Source organism: Salvelinus fontinalis, chromosome 18 (assembly GCF_029448725.1).
Source record: "Salvelinus fontinalis isolate EN_2023a chromosome 18, ASM2944872v1, whole genome shotgun sequence".
In the NCBI taxonomy this organism is placed as follows: Eukaryota; Metazoa; Chordata; class Actinopteri; order Salmoniformes; family Salmonidae; genus Salvelinus; species Salvelinus fontinalis.
In genome coordinates, this window is record NC_074682.1 from 37542927 (window position 1) to 37562864 (window position 19938).

Consider the following 19938-nt stretch of genomic DNA (forward strand, 5'->3'; position numbering starts at 1 on the left):
TGGTGATCCTACCTGACCTAAGACAGGGATCTTTTACTGGGATTAAATGTCAGGAATTGTGAAAAACTGAGTTTAAATGTATTTGGCTAAGGTGTATGTAAACATCCAACTTCTACTGTACACGGAATAACGGGGAAGAATAGAAGGCAAAGGGCTGTGAGACAGAGGTTTAATCCTAGACACATGGAAAGTGGGATGTATGCGGAGGGTGCGGGGCAACAGAAGATAAATAGCAGTTGGGCTAAGGCTCCCGAGTAGCGCAGCAGTCTAAGTTACTGCATCTCAGTGCTAAAGGTGTAACTCCAGACCCTGGTTTGATCCAGGGCTGTATCACAACCAGCCGTGATCGGGAGCCCCATAGGGCGGCGCACAATTTGCCCAGCGCCGTCCGTGTTAGGGGAGGGTTTGGCCGGGGTAGGCCATCTTTGTAAAATAAGAATTTGTTCTTAACTGACTTGCTTAGTTAAATAAAGGTTAAATATAAAATGTCAATAAGGACTTTAGAGATGGGGAAAAGGGCGATAAAGCAGGGAAAGTTTACAGGACTCCACCCGGAGAGGCAGATCCATAACCTCTGCCCGAGACGATAGCGGGGAGCCGGGGTCCAGGGTGGTCCGCCTGTCGTCGATACCTGGAGGTGGTCTTAAGAAGAGCGGACCGGGTTCTCTTCCAGGTACGCCGACAGCGGTGGGCAAACATCTGGGCTGAGGGTATGCTGACTTCTTCCTCTTGCTCAGGGAAGAGCGGATGCTGGTAACACATGGAACACTCGAAGGGCGAGAGACCAGTGGGCGAGCAGGGAAGGGTGTTGTGTGCGTACTCCATCCACACAAGTTACTGGGGTTGGCAGAGACGAGGCAATGAAGTGCCGTCTCCAGGTCCTGATTGGCTCGCTCTGACTGGCCATTAGATTGGGGATGAAACCCGGAGGACAGGCTGGCCGATGACCCAATGAGGGTGCAGAACGCCTACCAGATTTGGGACGAGAACCGAGGACCACGATTGGAGACCATGTCGACCGGAAGTCCATGGATCCGGAAGACGTGCTGTACCATGAGCTGGGACATCTCATTTGCTGAGGGTAACTTTGGAAGGGGAATGAAATGGGCGGATTTGGAAAACCTATCCACTACTGTAAAGATGGTGGTGTTGCCATCGGACGGAGGTAGACCAGTGACAAAGCCCAGGGATATATGGGACCAGGGGCGGTGAGGAACAGGGACTGGTTGAAGGAGGGTCTTACTCTGTGCACGCACAGTACAGGTGGCGATGAACGTGGAGACGTCAGGAACCATGGTGGGCCACCAAAACCGTTGACGGAGGAAAGCCTGGGTCCGGCGGGAGCCGGGATGGCAGGTGAGGTTAGAGGAATGAGCCCATTCCAGGACTGCGGACTGGGCAGAATCTGGGACAAACAGCCGGGGTCCGGCTGGGAACACTGCGCCTTATGGACCAGGCTCTTGATACCCCAGATGAGTGTATCTGCCAGACAGGAGGAAGGGAGGATGGTCTCTGGGTCAGACAGTGTAGCTGCAGAGCAATGCAAGCGAGAGCGGGCATCGGGCTTCACATTCTTGGACCCAGGGTGGTAGTAGATTATAAAATGAAAACGAGTGAATAACAGAGCTAAACGAGTCTGCCTTAAATTGAGGCGCTTGGCAGAGCGGAGATATTCTAGATTATTATGGTTGGTCCACACTATGAATGGATGTTGCGTCCCCTCTAGCCAGTGTCTCCACTCCTCCAGTGTCATCTTGACCGCAAGAAGTTCCCGATTTCCCATGTCGTAGTTCCTGTGGGATTAATTCAGTGGGATTAAGATGATGGGACAGGAAAGCGCAGGGATGGAGCTTTTGATCCTGGGCAGAACGCTGGGACAGGATGGCCCCTACTCTAACATCTGAGGCTTCGACTTCCACCACGAACTGACGGGACAGGTCCAGATGGATTAAGATGGGGGCTGTGGTGAATCAATGCTTGAGATCCGAAAACGCCCAGTCAGCAGCTGGGGACCACATGAACGGAATCTTGGGTGAGGTGAGTGCAGAGAGGGGGGAAGCCAGGGTGCTGTAGCCCTTGATGAAGTGGCATTAGAAATGAGCAAATGCCAGGAAGCATTGAAGCTGCACTCTGGAGGTGGGTTGGGGCCACTCCACCACCGCTCTTACCTTGTTAGGATCCACCTGAATGTTCCCTGCAGCGTTTGACGTATCCCATTTTTCAGCTTTAACAAACAACTGGTTCTCCAGGAGGTGCTGGAGGACTTGTCGGACGTGGAGAACATGTTGTGAGCCGAACGGGAAAAGATAAGGATGTCATCGAGGTATCCAAACACGAATCGGTTCTACATGTCATGGAGCACATCATTGACCAGGGCCTGGAATACGGAGGGAGATTGGTCAGTCCGAATGGCATAACCAGGTACTCATAGTGCCCGCTAGCCGTGTTAAAGACTGTCTTCCACTCGTCTCTTTCCCGTATCTGAACCAGATTGTAGGTGTTTCGAAGGTCCAACTTCGAGAAAATGGCCGCTCCCTGGAGAGGCTCAAAAGCAGAGGATAGGAGTGGTAGAGGGTAAGTTTTTTTTAGCGTAGCGGGATGTCACTAAGGCCCTGGCAGTCCGCCGGCTGGGGAGGCGGAAGGACGAATGAACCCTGCAGCCAGAGAGTCCTTAATGTACACTTCCATGGTCTTGGTCTCCAGACCAGACAGGGAGGTCAATGGCATAGTCGTAGGGTCGATGCAGAGGAAGAGATGTGGTGCGGGCCTTGTTGGAAACCTCCTGGAGGTCCTGGTACTCTGCAGGAACGACTGAGAGATCCCAAGTTGATCAGGGGGTTGTGTTCTCCCAAGCCCGCTGGAGAATGCCCAGGATCAGGCTACGCCGCCTTGAGGCAATGTGTGTGACAGAACGGGCTCCAACCCAGGATAGAACCCGTAGCCCAGTTGATCAGGGGGTTGTGCTTCTGGCACCATGGCAATCCCAAAACCATGGGTACATGAGGAGACTCAATAAACAGAAACTGCATGGACTCACTGTGGTTACCTGACACTCGCAGGTTGATGGGAACCATACTGTGAGTGACCCTGCCAATAGAGCGTCCGTCCAATGCTCTGGCGTCCATGGGAATAGAAAGGGGTTGTGTGGAGAAGCCCAGATCTGACACCAGGGTAGCGTGCATAAAGCTCCTGTCAGCCCCAAAATCCATAAGCACCCGGAAAGATTCAGACCGGTCACTCCACAGCAGGATAGTATGGGAAATGGGAGACTCCCTGTATGGCTCACCAGCATACTCGTACCTACTGATGAGCGTGGTCTTTTACTGGACAGGTAGATATGTAATGTCCTTAAGTACCACATAATAGACAACTTTTGGAGCTCAGTCTGCGTAAATGTTCCTCAGGAGACAAGCTAGCCCTGCCCAGTTGCATGGGCTCCGGAGGAGGCGAGTTGACAGTTCTCGATGATTCCCGGGGGAACTCGGGTGACATCAGATTCTCTCAGGTAAGCAGGCGTCGGGGACTTTTGAGATACTTCGGAGGCGAGGGGGAACACGAGGGGGAACCCGTGGACGAGCGCGTATGGCTGGGAATAGACATCCTCTCCCTGCTACGTTCCCGTAACCGCCCATCGATCCTTATGGTCAGGGCTATGAGGGAGTCGACGTCCACGGGCAGCTCCCGGGCTGCGAGCTATTCTTTAATTCCCTCAATATTCCGTGAAGGAAGGTGTCGAACAGGGACTCCGGGTTCCAGGTACTCTCGGCAGCCAACGTGCAAAAATCTACCACGTACTCTGCCACACTACGGGAGTCTTGATGCAGCTTCTGAGCTACCTCTCTCCCAGACACCGGAGAATTGAACACCTTCCTTACCTCCGCCATGAAATCCTGCAGACTAATGCAACCAATGGATTGTTGCTCCCACACCGTTATAGCCCAGACGCGCGCCCTCCCGTACATCAGCATTATAAGATACGCTATCTTCGAACGATGCAACGGAAACAAAAAGGGCTGTAGCTCAAAGATGAGGGAGCACTGGGAGAGAAAGGCCCGGCAGGTTCCAGGATCCCCAGCGTAGGACCATTCATAGTTGAGCTCACTCAGTTTAGCACGATGTTGATTAGCTATTATTTTTATTTTATCAAGGGAGGCCAAATGCTCGCTGGCTTTCATTGTATTCAATACTACAGGTGGCAACAATATCATATTATTTTTGACCAGACAGCATCAGATAGATGGTCTTTACATACAGAGACAGAGGGGTGTTGTTTCGCTCGCTCGGATGCTTTCTCCGGTGAGATACATTCAGCATCTTGCCAAAAAATAAAAATGTTGAATCACAGAGCGACTAAAGAAATTATTTTAATACGTTTTTTTATAATTCTTTTGTGTTTTTTGGTGTTATTATGGTGAATAAATGTATTGGCTGGTAAGAATTCTGAATGTCTGGTATATGTTTTTTTCTAAATGCAACAGGCCTGCCACTCGTTTAGACCAGTGGGTCCCAAGGGGTAGGCAGGGGGGGGGTCTGCATGGTAAGTCCGGCTTTAAACGTACTCTTGAAAGTTATAATAGTAGAATGCACAAGATTACATCTCGAATTTGGGTAGTGCCTCATCAGTGCCTCTTGTCATGTTAGTCATTGCATACCTTAGAAAGCTACTTATAACCCATGACAGCTAACGTTTTTTTATTTTGTTTATTTAACCCATAGATGTTGTTTTAATTTTTTTGTCATTCAAGTATCACATAAATACACATGGCAAAATGTATAGAATTGCACTAAAATTTGCTTTAAAACTGTTGCATTTTCTTTGCACCCAATGACAAAATGTGTAGAATTGCAGGAAATAAGATTTAGAGCTGCAGAAATTCTCTTCACTAATTAGAAGGGTGTAAACAGTTTGTGTCGTGGCATGTGACATGTGCATGCTCGCACAGGGGGAGCATGGGATGTTCCCCAATGCTGGAAGTGGGGGCCCAGAGTAAAAAAGTTTGGGAACCCCTGGTTTGCACCGTCCAGTGTGCCAGGGCCCCTTCCACACACTCGCTGTATAGTAACAAGTGGCATGTGTTTTGAGAGAATGTGCGATCTGAAACCGGTCATCCCTTACCTATGCTCTATATCCAAAGTGTTATGCTTTTTGCAATACCTGTTGGACAGAGAAGTCTTTTCCACTTTTCCACTGTTAAGGTGTACTGGCTGCCATCGCTGCCTATCATATAGGCTTTGACACTATACAGTGGGAAAAACTTTCTCTGATATGTCGTTTTATGAATGCTGACGGCGCAAGCAGCTCACTCACTCACTTTGTGGACGTAAGAGCTATGGTAAAACGGTTTTGAAAGAGAAACTTAATCTCTTACGCCTAGTCCCCAAGCCTTCAATCCCATTTTGGTTACTGTCTATTGTGCTTGAGGCCACTGGAAAGCGTTGAGATGAAGTATATTTCTTTCAAAACCACATAACCAATGCATTTTTTGGCAGAAATGCTTTCTGGAACATGTGAAGTTTAATGTGCCTTAATAACAAACATGTATGCCATCTGTAAATGCGTATAATTTGGTTAACCACGAAAAAAGACAGGAATGTTCCCGCTAGCCATGATTGGCTGAGATAATGGATGGGCTGGACATGCCGAGAGATGAGTTTGGATTGGTCTGCCATGTAGCACACTTCGTTCTATAACATGAGCTGGTCAGTATGTGTAGGTAACCCTTTGTAACGCTGCTTTAAAAAAAATATATCACGTAGTAGAAGTGCAAAAGTGTTGCTCTCCACTTTCTGGAGGAACAAGTTTTGAAATCAGTGGAATGCCCGATGGAATTAGAGTATGATAGCTAAGGAGATGGAGAAAAATCTGGTGTTTGATTGCAAATATGCAGAGGTAGTTGAAAATTGAACACACAGAAGGCTGTTGTATAAAACACCTGTCTCAGGATTACATCTTCAAACTAAGGGCAACCGTGGCATCCATGGCAGAGAGGAAGAAGCGTCCATCCATGTTTACGGGTAAGATAGTCTAGCTAGCCACATTTTCAGATATTATACGTTTCTAATTTTGTCAGAAGTTAGCTAGCTAACATTAGCTGACTGGCTCGCTAGCTAACGTTATATGTAGGATCTGTGTAGTAATATTACTCATATCTCAGAACCATTTGCATTGCTAGTTAAAGCCTCACGTTAGCTAGCTAGCCAACATTGAACATGGTTGGTTAGCTACCTGCAGATTCATGCAGGGTAATAATGTTATGAGTTGGGATTATGGTTCATTGTTTAGCTAGCTAGCTACATGTCTAACAAAAGACACCACTATGCAAGTAACCATTTCACTACGCCTTCTGTATCCTGCACGTGACAAATAAACTTAGATTTTATTTGATATATTATGTGTTTACCAGAGACGGTAATGTGAAGTTCATGACCTGCACCAAATGTATATACCTTATACAGTGAGACAGACCTGCCCAGCAGCCCGATTTTATTTAAATATGACCACACATCGCGCATTTTTTTACTTGTGAAATACTGCACCAAACACCTAAGTTAGATATAAAATTGCGCAACTAAATTATCCTCAGCAAAAACGTCGAAATTAATTACAGATTTCTTGATATATCTTAGATTCATTCTGGGGATTTTGAGGAAGTGAAATAAGGAAGTGAAATCTACAGTGTCTTATGGGGGGATAAACATCATGAACCAAATGTGGATTCGGTCAGGAAACACAACTCCAAGACGGAAATCTCGTTTTTCGAATGAGCAACAGAAAAACACCTGCTAATCGGCGTGTTCAGTGGCTCTTTACTTTCATAATCCCGGTTCTCAGATAATAGAATGAGGTATCTCACGGCGCTTCCCTGCTCGCGAATGCTTGAGAATGACCAGAAGGCGGGCCCAACAGACGTAAACTTAAGTTTTGCGTTATAGTCTTTAATTTAGACTATGAGTGATACACAGATAAGATCGACCCATTAAACAAAAAGGATACATGTTTATCAGATTCTCTGGTAGGCACGGCCTACCTGGCATCCCCTCAAACTCAACTCAAATGTTATAAGTCGAAACGGTCTTCTGTCTCAGTGTCACACATCGTTTGGCTGTGTGTCGGACTCACTGCTGTTCATGATGTATTCGGTCCAGTCGAAGCCCTTGCTGCCATTGGCCAGGTAGTTCTCAGTGGAGTTGATTGGCCAGATGACACATTTCTGCCGCAGGTTGCCCATGAAGAGCTGTAGTCCAATCAAAGCGAAGACACTGAGACAGAAGACCGTGAGGATCATAACGTCTGACAATTTCTTGACGGATTGAACTAGAGCACCGACGATGGTCTTGAGTCCTGGGGAAAGGAACCAGACATGCATTCACACACACAGATACAAATGTGCACACACACACACACACACACACACCCGCGTATGTGTGTGTTTGTGTACACACACATACATATAAACACACAAGTGCACACACGCACACAAACAAAGAGAAATGGGCATTGCTGGAAAGTACAAGCTTAGCTATGAATTATTTCTATAGAGTTTATATAGTAGTATTACAGTAATATAGTAGACCATCACATAAAACTGTACTTCTTCAAGTTAACATCAAACCAAAACGAACGCTCTGTTCAGAATCAACAATATTTCAATTTGGACAGGTATAACAGAAATATTCTAAACTGCAGGCGTATGTGTCATAATAATAATAATGCGTATGGTTGATATATTTTCCATGAGGAAAGGAAGTTTTTCACTTCAAACACTCTGATACGTCAATAGTGATTGTGTTCTATATGGTTAGTTACTGTTAAGTCATATTGAACTAAATTACAGCGAGAATAGCATCCTTGATAACTACAGTAACAGTCAAAAGTTTGGACCCACCTACTCATTCAAGGGTTTTTCTTTATTTGTACTATTTTCTAAATTGTAGAATAATAGTTAAGACATCAAAACCATGAAATAACACATATGTAATCATGTAGTAACCAAAAAAAGTGTTAAACAAATCAAAATATATTTGAGATTCTTCAAAGTAGCCCCCCTTTGCCTTGATGACAGCTTTGCACACTCTTGGCATTCTCTCAACCAGCTTCAACTGGAATGCTTTTCCAACAGTCTTGAAAAAGTTCCCACATATGCTGAGCACTTGTTGGCTGCTTTTCATTCACTCAGCGGTCCAACTCATCCCAAACCATCTCAAAATGGGCTGAGGTCGGGTGATTGTGGAGTCCAGGCCATCTGATGCAGCACTCCATCACTCTCCTTCTTGGTCAAATAGCCCTTACACAGGCTGGAGATGTGTTGGGTCATTGTCCTGTTGAAAAACAAATAATAGTCCCACTAAGCACAAACCAGATGGGATGGCTTATCGATGCAGAATGCTGTGGGAGTCATGCTGGTTAAGTGTGCTTTGAATTATAAATAAGTCATTGACAGTGTCCCCAGCAAAGCAACCCCACACTATCACACATCCTCCTCCATGCTTCACGGTGGGAATCACACATGCGGAGATCATCCATTCACCTACTCTGCGTCTCACTAAGACACGGCGGTTGGAACCAAAAATCTCAAATTTGGACTCATCAGACCAAAGGACAGATATCCACCAGTCTAATGTCGATTGCTCGTGTTTCTTGCCACAAGCAAGTCTTTTCTTATTATTGGTGTCCTTCAGTAGGGGTTTCTTTGCAGCAATTCGACCATGAAGGCCTGATTCACACAGTCTCCTCCGAACAGTTGATGTTGAGTTGTGTCTGTTACTTAAACTCTGTGAAGCATTTATTTGGGCTGCAATTTCTGAGGCTGGCAACTATAATGAACTTATCCTCTGCAGCAGAGGTAACTCTGGGCCTTCCTTTCTTGTGGTGGTACTCATGAGAGCCAGTTTCATTATAGCGCTTAATGGTTTTTGCCACTGCACCTGAAGAAACTTTCAAAGTTCTTGACATTTTCCGGATTGACTGACCTTCATGTCTTAAAGTAATGACGGACTGTTGTTTCTCTTTGCTTATTTGAGCTGTTCTTGCCATAATATGGACTTGGTATTTTACCAAATAGGGATATCTTCTGTTTACCACCCCTACCTTGTCACAACACAACTGATTGGCTCAAAGGTATTAAGAAGGAAAGAAATTCCACAAATTAACTTTTAACAAGGCACACCTGTTAATGCCTTCCTACCTCATGAAGCTGGTTGAGAGAATGCCAACAGTGTGACAAGCTGTCATCAAGGCAAAGGGTGACTACTTTGAAGAATCTCAAAGATAAAATATATTATGTTTTTTTTAACACTTTTTTGGTTATTACATGATTCCATGTGTTAATTCATAGTTTTGATGTCTTAACTATTCTACAATTTAGAAAATAGTAAAAATAAAGAAAAACACTTGAAAGAGTAGGTGTGTCAAAGCTTTTATCTGTTACTGTACATCAAACAATAGTACAATAATTACTTATTATTGATTATCAGACATTCAATTTTACACCACAACATAGAAACACAACAACATTGAGAGTGCCCCTACGTGATATTTCCATGAGACTGACACACTTCAGTGATGATCAAAATACTCCTCAAATGTTCTAAATCAACAAAATGACACAGAGGTAGGCTATACCAAAATGGTTTTAAAACTAATAGGTGATGGAGTTGTGGAGGGATACCAATTCATGACAAGTTTATGTTAATTTACACCATTATGTGAATGTAATTTTTATGTAATTTTCCCTTATGTTATTTTTCTGTTCAAGTCTCAGTTTCACAGGCAGTGTAGAGGATTCTTGGAAAGAGTGGGGCCACTCTCAGATAATAGATATCCAACAACTACAAAACATCCACTAGATCAACCAAACACAGCAGCACAGCACAATGAAGAGAGAGCGCAGGAATGGGTTCAGTCAGAAGAGGAAGAAGTTGGAAGAGAAGAGAGGGTAGACGAGGGGGGCAGGGGTAAGGGAGGGGGGGGGCGAGTGCGAATGGCAGGTTGCATGCAGGTCATTTAAACGCCAAGGCTGAAGGAATTGACTCCATGTCATCATCACCTGTCTGTCTGGCAACCGGGATGGTGACTTAGCTTGGTTCCCATGGTTAGAATGGTTCCCATCCTAGGCACCCCCATCATGTCCCACTCGTGCTGTGTGGTGTGATCCCCACTGGGTGAGCCTTTTAGGCTGGGACCCCTTTAGATCAGAGGCCTACACTGGAGACTGAGCCAACACTACTTACTGGACTAGCTGTATTTAATGCACAAATTCACATTTACTTCCTGCCCCAGACATTTGTTCAACAACACTTTTGTACCATTAAAGTGTTCTGCAGTCGAAGTTCTACAAAATCTCAAAAGGCTAAGTGTGTGTGTGTGTGTGTGTATGGGTGTGTGTGTGTGTGTGTGTGTGTGTGTGTGTGTGTGTGTGTGTGTGTGTGTATACATAAAACATAACTGATTTTCAATCAAACACTTTCAACCCTCCCCCCCAGAGAAAAAGCCTTCAGGTGGATCTCCAATTAGTTTTTCTCTGGGGGTTATATATTTGCACCATTAGAACTGTTGGATTGAAAATCAGTTATGTGTTATCACTGTGTTTATTTCCTTTAGTTACTTTCTCTGTTGTGTTTATGCCTTAATGTCCCAGGATTAACAAAGATCTTCTCAGAAACTAATAGTCCACATTCAGGAGTTCACTGTTATAATCATAACAGAATGGAATTCAAAGTAAAGAAGCTCCTTAAAAGCCAAAGTTGTAAGATAAAAAAAGCAGGTGTCTTGAAAAGCTTCATGCAGCATAAAGTGTGTTGTCAAACTAGGCTTGGCAGTCTTAAGGAATTCATTGTTCTTCAGAGTGCTCCGTTATGGTCAGGGCTTCATACAGAAATGTGATGTGTTTTAAGATGGTGACAACAACTAAGGTAGAAATTTGAACACAAACTCATCAAAGGTCCTAAACGTTATGTATTTACCTATATTCATTCATTTGGTGGATATCAACACATTACTCTCTGTTGGAAAGTGAATCGAACCTCTCTGAAAGAGATCCTCATGGTCTAAATAAGAAAAGCTTACAGATACAATGTGTGAGTGTGAAACCTTTGTCTATCACTTTGACTTGGAGGTTAAGATGTCAATAATAATAACTATTTTGCATTTCTACTACTCCTCATACTTAGACCCTGAGTTTTTCTTAACCATGGGAGAGTTATCAACTAGGGCCTGACGTTTTCCTTGGGGGCAACTCAGGCTCCTACCCATACAATCTCCTCTCAGTATACTGTATGAATCTGTTAATGTCACTTTGGGGGAGAATATTATTAAAATACAAGCAATAATATAACATTTGCAGTGTATCCCACCCACTTATTATATGGGCTGTTCGTCTTCTAGTATGTCATATCAGGAGCACCTTTTCAACTTAACACCACAAGACTGCCAGTAGACTGCGAAGCCTATCAAAAATGTATTGCTACCATTTTTGATCGTTTGGAAAATAAAAAGTCAACAAAACAGTTATCGTTTTTGAGGCATCCTCTTTAAGAGTCTAAAGTAATAAGAAATTATGAGAATCCATTTAATGAGAAATCAAAATAAACTCAGCTTTAGTGTTTAAATGGGAGTCTCACCTGGAATCACAGAAATAGTTTTCAATGCTCGGAGAACTCTGAACGTTCTCAGCGCCGAGACATTCCCCAGGTCCACAAATTCTGTTACATATCTGTGACGGGGTAGGATCACACACAGAACAAAACACCATGACAAAAAACACAAACGGTAACACACACAAACCTACAGGTCACACACACGGACGCCAAGTGCACCACACCAGCACCATCACCACCGAAGAAGATGACTGGCAGGAGGAGGGGACACCACAGCAAGAGAGAGCGAGAGAGAGAAGCGCCTATACCTCCAGGAGAGAGGAGCGAAGGTGGAAGTTGAAACAGAAACAAAACCACACCTAACACTGACCCCAGCAACTCGCCCGCCAGCACACACCTGCATAGTCTTACCTGGGATAACAGAAATAGTTTTCAAAGCCCTCAGAACCCTGAACGTACGCAGAGCTGACACATTGCCTAGGTTTACAAACTCTGTTATATACCTGCAGAGTGGATCAGATCACAGTTACTCAGCAGTCGTTCCAGAATGAAAGAGAGAAAGAAGGCAGGATTGTGGTAAATGCCATTTCAATTAAGTCAATTCAGTAAGTAAACTGAAATTCCAATTTTTAAAAATTGTTATTGAAAATATTTTAGATTTTTTTTCTTCAGTTTACTTCCTGAACTCACTGAATTGAAACGGAATTGACCCCAACCTTGAAAGAAAGAAAATACAAAAATAAAATAAAGGAATAAAAAGGAAGATAGGAAAATACAAAATAAAGAAAGAAATACACTGTATGGCCCAAAATGTTTCAACCAAATGTTTCAAAATGTTCCACAGATAAATCAGAGAAAACATATTGTTGTGCTAAAATTAGAGCAGGGCAATCATTCCTTGTCAAACTGGAACGATTACAATATTTTCATAACTTTCAATCATCAAAATCTCCTTTTACCAAATTCCAAAAAGACTGCTATCCCTGCCCATTGAAATCGTCTTCTTTGGTAGGATATCCCTCCCTCTGCAACATGTTGTTTTTAAAGTAGGATACAAGTAGAGTAATCAGATCATTTTTTAATGCATCGGTATAAACTCTACATCATTTCACGGAGCTATCTCACTCTCTAGAATTGAACTAGTTAGCCATCACATCAAAATGGCTTCTCTTTCAACAAACCCATGCATATTTGTGTCATTCTCATAAAATTCAACATTACAAATATACAGTGCATTCGAAAAGTATTCTAACCCCTTGACTTTTTCCACATTTTCTTACATTACATCCTTATTCTAAAATGTATTAAATATAATTGTTTTCTTATCAATGTACACACAATAGCCCATAATGACAAAGAAAAAACAGGTTTTTAGAATTGTTTCAAATGTATTAATAAATAAAAAACTGATATCAAATTTACATAAGTATTCAGACCCTTTGCTATGAGACTTGAAATTGAGCTCAGGTGCATCCTGTTTCCATTGATCATCCTTGAGAAGTTTCCACAACTTGATTAGAGTCCACCTGTGGTAAATTCAATTGATTGTACATGATTTGGAAAGGCAAACACCTGTCTGTATGTCCCACAGTTGACAGTGCATGTCAGAGCAAAAACCAAGCCATGAGGTCAAAGGAATTGTTTGTAGAGCTTCAAGACAGGATTGTGTCGAGGCACAGATCTGGAGAAGGGTACCAAAACACTTCTACAGCATTGAAGGTCGCCAAAAACACAGTGGCCTCCATAATTCTTAAATGGAAGAAGTTTGGAACCACCAAGACTCTTCCTAGAGCTGGCCGCCCTGCCAAACTGAAAAATCAGGGGAGAAGGGCCTTGGTCAGGGAGGTGACCAAGAACCCAATGGTCACTCTGACAGTGCTCCAGAGTTCCTCTGTGGAGATGGGAGAACCTTCCAGAAGAACAACCATCTCTGCAGAACTCCACCAATCAAAACTTTATGGTAGAGTGGCCAGACGGAAGCCACTCGTCAGTAAAAGGCGCATGACACCCCGCTTGGAGTTTGCCAAAAGCCACCTAAAGGACTCTCAGACCATGAGAAACAAGATTCTGTGGTCTGATGAAACCAAGATTGAACTATTTGACCTGAATGTCAAGCATCACATCTGGAGGAAACCTGGCACCATTCCTACGGTAAAGCATGGCGATGGCAGCATCATGGTGTGGGGATGTTTATCAGCGACAGGGACTGGGAGACTAGTCAGGATCGAGGGAAAGATGAAAGGAGCAAAGTACAGAGAGATCCTTGATGAAAACCTGCTCCAGAGCAATAAGGACGTCAGACTGGGGTGAAAGTTCACCTTCCAACAGGACAATGACCCTAAGCACACAGTGAAGACAACGCAGGAGTGGCTTTGGGACAAGTCTGGACAATGTCCTTGAGTGACCCAGCCAGAGCCCGGACTTGAACCCGATCGAACGTCTCTGGAGAGATTTGAAAATAGCTTTGCAGCATCGCTCCCCATCCAACCTGACAGAGCTTGAGAGGATCTGCAGAGAAGAATCGGAGAAACTCCCCAAATACAGGTGTGCCAAGCTTGTAGCATCATACCCAAGAAGACTCGAGGCTGTAATCGCTGCCAAAGATGCTTCAACCAAGTACTGAGTAAAGGGTCTGAATACTTATGGAAACATGAAATTTCAGTAGCTTTTTTGAAAATACATTTCCAAAAATGTATAAAAACTGTTTTTGCTTCATTATTGGGTATTGTATGTAGATTTAATCCATTTTACAATAAGGGTAGCGTAACAAAATTGGGAAAAAGTCAAAGGGTCTGAATACTTTCCGAATGCACTGTGCCTGTACTAACATATACTGTATGTCCTATTGATTGATTGATTCAGTTGAATGAATTCTATTTTGCGGAATTAATATTTGGAGATGCTTAATCATCTTGGATTATTATTATTATCTTGGAATGTACTGCCTGGTCCAACCCTGTCACCCTGGTAGAGATGGCAGTGCAGAGAGAGATGGAGGTGTAGAGAGAGGAATATGGGGAGGAGGTGGACTACTTACGCCATAGAGATCACCATGAAGTCCAGCCAGTTCCATGGATCTCGTAGAAAAGTGAACCCATCTATACAAAAGCCTCGCGCCACAATCTTGGTAAGCGATTCGAAGGTGTAGATACCTGTGAAGGTATACCTAGAGCACGATAAGACGAGAGACAGCGAAAGGGTGAGATATGTGAATAAATGCATATTAGTTTATAAATGTGTTCTAAACAGTTTATGAATGTACATAAGGAGTTATAAATCAATACTTACTCTACTATCTTGTTCCATTCTGGAGGATCACTAAATGTCATGAATACGCAGTTGGTCAAAATGGTGCTCATGATGATCATACTGAATACCGTAACAGGGAAGAGAGTTAAGAAAAGGTTGATGACCAAATAAACTCCACCACCCATCAACATACGGTAGGAACATAGTTGAATATACTGTGAGACACTCTACAATGACACAGTTCATCCATTAATTTTTCTTGTCTCATCACTGCAACTCCCCAACGGGCTCAGGAGGCAAAGGTCAAGTCATGCGTCCTCTGAAACATGACCCGCCTTAAACGGAGGAAACACCGTTTAACTGACGACCGAGGGCAGCCTGCAGGTGCCTAGCCCGCCACAAGGAGTTGCTAGAGCGCAATGAGCCAAGAAAAGCCCCCTCGACCAACCCCTCCCCTAACCCGGATGACGCTGGGCCGATCACGGACGGTTGTGATACAGCCTGGGATCGAACCCAGGTCTGTAGTGACGCCTCTAGCACTGTGATGCAGTGGCCCCATCTATGAACGATTTAACAAGATGTGGATCCAGGGTATCCGGATAAGGGAGGGAAGACGTTTCAGGATAGTGTGGGTCACAAGATCCAGATCAATGCACAAGGATGATTTTCTCTTCTCTGTTTCTTCAACTAATCAAAAGAAAATATCACAATCACTAGCTCCTTCAACCTTAATATTATGTACAGTACATTGAAGAAGTACATACTCTGTAATTTCCCCATGATAAACAACAAAATCATAATCTCAAAGCAAGACAATGCACCACTTGAAAGGATATGAGTGTATCAAAATCTTAATTGCTATTCGCCTAAAGAGACTAAAAGGGCTGATGACGTACAAGGAGTCCGTGGCGTGGAAGCGGAAGATTGTTTTCCCTTTGTTTAGGACTATAAATGTCTGTGGAGAGAGAGAGAGAGAGAGAGAGAGAGAGAGAGAGAGAGAGAGAGAGAGACAGAGAGACAGAGAGACAGAGAGAGAGAGAGAGAGAGAGAGAGAGAGAGAGAGAGAGAGAGAGAGAGAGAGAGAGATGCATTAACAAGAGCATTACAAGGCATGACACATACGGGACATGTAAAAAAGAAAAGCTGCACAATCTCATGGCTCCGATGTAATATGCTGCCTTCATCAGGGTTTCATGACACATACAGTACATCCCATGCTGAGATAACAGAAATGGGAAGTCATGACTAAGGTACACTAAGCTGACTGTTCATTGGCTGATCTGATTGCAGACCTCATCTCTGAGTCACAGGGCACACAGGGTGGCTCCACTCATTTTATGGAACTTGCTGCTTCAGTTTGCCATGCCCATTCACTACAAGAAGAATTCTGTTGTATTACGACCACAAGTAGTTTTCAAGTTTAAACCCACTTTAACGTGGCACCATAAAGAGTACTCTGTGCATTTCCTCCCAAAAGCAATCAACAAGAGGGTAAATCAATATTGGTAACTTATTTGTTACTGAGGTATAAACAGGGTATATCCTAAGATGTGCTGACCGTGTGTTTCATGCACATACTAGGGCACAGGCTGAACAGCAAAGAAAACCACAATATCTTCTCTCACTATAGAACAGTAAGGCAGAGACTTCTGATTCTCTAGTAATTTGCATACTTTTTAGCCAGTAGTTCTCAAAGTAAAATTGCTTACTATGTGACACAGGTGCAGATATGTGCACCACGTCAAGGCTCTCTCTCTCCTGTGTGTGTGTATCTTGCTAGTGAAGGGCTGAAGCTCTTTGGCTAGAACTTGAATTGCTAGGGAGCTGGCCCTCTTGGGGGAAAATGTAAGGAAAACAGTCGCTTTCAAAGTAGGGATATGGTGGCTAGTTGAGGTGAAATTAATTCTGCTCATAGATTCTGCATGTATGAACTACACATTGACATATCCAGCCCAAAGCGGGAGGTTAAAAAAATACTTAGTAGTCGGCAAAGTTCCAGAGCATGTTTTTAAGTCAACCATGACCTTTAGTCTCTTCCACTAAAGCACATGCACATGCCTCTTTTACTAATGTGAAGACATATTATTACAACTATTACAGAATGTGTGAAAAATATGAAATGGAATTCAACGACCAGGTCTGAACAGCCTAATAACTAAAAAACGTAAAATGTAATTTCAAAATGTCAAAAAGTACCCAACCACTTTGCACTATCTAACTACTGTACCACTTCCAGTTAGAGTAACTAAGAGCCCCTGACTGACGGTGACAGTAAGATATCCCAGTGTTGTGTCTGTTCCATCCTTCCTGTGTTCCTCTCCCCTCTCTCCAGTCTGTTTCCAAATAGTTGTCTTCTTCTCCCAGCTTAAAGCTCTTACTGGAAAAGAACTGCAAACGCTGCCATCGATCAAGACAAGATCTGCTGACTCCAGCCTCTCAATAACCACTCCCCATCCCATAAACAGGCCCGGGCCAAGTGGGGCTGGGCTGGCTGTGGTGAGGTTAGGCCCAGAGCTCTGAGAGAAGGAGAGAGTGTGTGTGTGTGTGTGTGTGTGTGTGTGTGTGTGTGTGTGTGTGTGTGTGTGTGTGTGTGTGTGTGTGTGTGTGTGTGTGTGTGTGTGTGTGTGTGTGCGTGCGTGCGTGCGTGCGTGTGTGTGTGTATGTGTGTGTGTGATTGGGGGGGGGGGGGCTGTATGCGATTGCATTTATGTATGAGCGCACACGTGTGTGTGTGTGTGTTTGTGTGCGTGTGTGTATGCACGCTTGTATGTGGGTGTGTGTGTGTGCACAGGGAGTGAGAGGAAAGAGACATCACAGCAGAAGCATGACCAGTAGATAATCAGCCGTACTGTTAATTATAAGTGCCTACATTAACTTTTCTGGCTCCACTTCATCAATTAGTCATCTTCCCAGTCAGACCCAGAGAGACAGAGAGAGAGAGAGATAGAAAGAGAGAGGGGTGCTACATAACACATGAGTCCAGATCAGATGACCTCTGCAGTACCTTCCTACTGTACAGTACAGTATTACACTCCACAACAGCTGTGGGACTAGGGGAGAATATTTAGGCCAGTATACCGCACACCACGCAACATAGGCCAACACACATAGAATTCAACACTAAAACATCTCAGCTCAACATACCGAACACAGATACAGCCCGATTCACACACAGTCAAACAACCCGTTACACTGTAAGCCCCACACATGTACAACAGAAACACAAAGTCAGACTAACACATTCAAAACTAAACTGTTCACATGGCATGCACAACAAACAGACACATACACATTCAGAGAAAGAATCCACACCTACAAAGACATACAGTAGGTATATAGAGACGCCAAAAAGGACTTCAGACAAGCTCTCACTCTCTCTCACACACACACACACACACACACACACACACACACACACACACACACACACACACACACACACACACACACTGGGACTGTCTGTCACACACTCCAAGGGAAACACTGGCAAGGAGCAGCTGGGCAACAAGACAGAGGTGTCCTGAGACAGGAGTGTCCTGAGACAGGAGTGTCCTGAGACAGGAGTGTCCTGAAAGCTAATTAGATTAAAATAGCGAGTGGTGGCTGCAGAGCAGTCTGGGGAAAGACTAAATGTATTCTCTCTCTGCATTACAACACTCCTCACTCTCCCCTGATCCTTCCCTCTCTCCTTCCCTAAGTATTTCTTCCTCTCCTTTCTTTTTGACCATAAACTATCTATAGCTAGGCTAACTCAAATCCTCACCATTTCTTCCTGTCAGAAAAAAATTGTCTGCCTCTATCATTTACCCCAATAATTGTCTGGTGTTGGTTAAAATTAGGCCCAGGTTCAAATTTCAGCTACAGCAAAAATCTAACGTTCAAAGAAATGTGGGGAGTCAAATGTTGCCATGACAGAAGAGACATGTGTAATGAGTGGCCTGCTCTGCTCATTGTCAACATGACCACAGATGTGGTCCCTATAGCCTCATGCTAGGTGTATGTGTTCTATCTGGTTGTCCTGACTTCAATTCCTCCCTCCCTCCCTCTCTTTCTTCCCTCCTTCCCTGGGGAGTGAAGGCGACTTTTACTTCAGACCCTCTGAGGACATAGCTTTAGTTTAGGACACACAAGTAAGCCTCTGTTTGCATGGCTCTGATAGTCTTATTGGCACCAAATGGTTACATTTCAATGTCATTAATCATATTAAATGTGATTAAAGAATCATATTAATCTTATCTACTGCTATCAGCCAGGAATAGTCATTCATATTCTGACAGTCCTTTGATTCACTGACATTCTTGAGCCACAATAACTACAGATTCCCAATACAATATTTCATTGGACCAACCTGTAGAGATTTTCCCAGTTCGCTGCCATCTGGAGTTATTTGCTCCCGAACAGTTTTAATTTTGTGATGACACATCATATACACACACTGACATACACACATGCATGCATGCACACCCCATACATCGGTTTCATCGCTAATATGCTAGGCCTGTGTTTCAATTTAGGTAATCCACTATGGCATACTGCAATCAACGTACATACAGAATCATAATTAAATTGTAAAGGGGCTTTAGTATGTATGTAAGCTGGATGGATGTGGAGAGAGAGGAGGGAGAAATCTGCTATTGATTACACTAACTGGCTACTGCTACAATATGGCTGTGGATAGAGGGACAGACAGTCAGTCAGTGAGAGAGAGAGAGAGAGAGAGAGAGAGAGAGAGAGAGAGAGAGAGAGAGAGAGAGCGAGAGAGAGAGAGAGAGCGAGAGAGAGAGAGAGAGAGTGAAGAAGGAAGGCGAGGGGGATGTAGCCTATAGGAGGATAGGAGCCAGGACATAGTGAGGCGCCCCATTACTATGGAGAGGAGAGCAGGCTAACTAGGCTACGATTCCCGGACATATTGAAATGGGCCAATACATATCAACTGTTTGATGCATGAGTGTGCATGAGTGTGTGTCACACTGCTTTGCTTTATCTTGGCCAGGTCACAGTTGTAAATTAGAACTTGTTCTCAACTAGCCTACCTGGTTAAATAAAGGTGAAATCAAAAAATATTTAAAAAATAAACACAGAGTGGCACGGGTC

The 19938-nt window shown here is 43.9% G+C and overlaps 1 protein-coding gene across 7 annotated transcripts in view; it reads right to left on the minus strand.

Moving 5' to 3' along the window:
• The window catches only part of LOC129815450 (sodium channel protein type 8 subunit alpha-like), a 219980-nt gene that overhangs the window by 92534 nt on the left and 107508 nt on the right, over window positions 1-19938 (minus strand). For 4 of the 7 annotated variants that reach the window (XM_055869298.1, XM_055869296.1, XM_055869295.1 and 1 more), the window contains exons 3-7: window positions 15681-15799; window positions 14884-14973; window positions 14633-14761; window positions 11620-11711; window positions 7121-7342 (exon numbers count right to left, since the gene is read on the minus strand). In XM_055869298.1, the coding sequence (XP_055725273.1) occupies window positions 7121-7342; window positions 11620-11711; window positions 14633-14761; window positions 14884-14973; window positions 15681-15799 (652 nt within the window). Of the gene's footprint in view, window positions 1-7120; window positions 7343-10046; window positions 10189-11619; window positions 11712-12006; window positions 12099-14632; window positions 14762-14883; window positions 14974-15680; window positions 15800-19938 lie in introns of those variants that run through there. The other 3 variants (XM_055869297.1, XM_055869294.1, XM_055869299.1) reach the window with 2 other exon arrangements.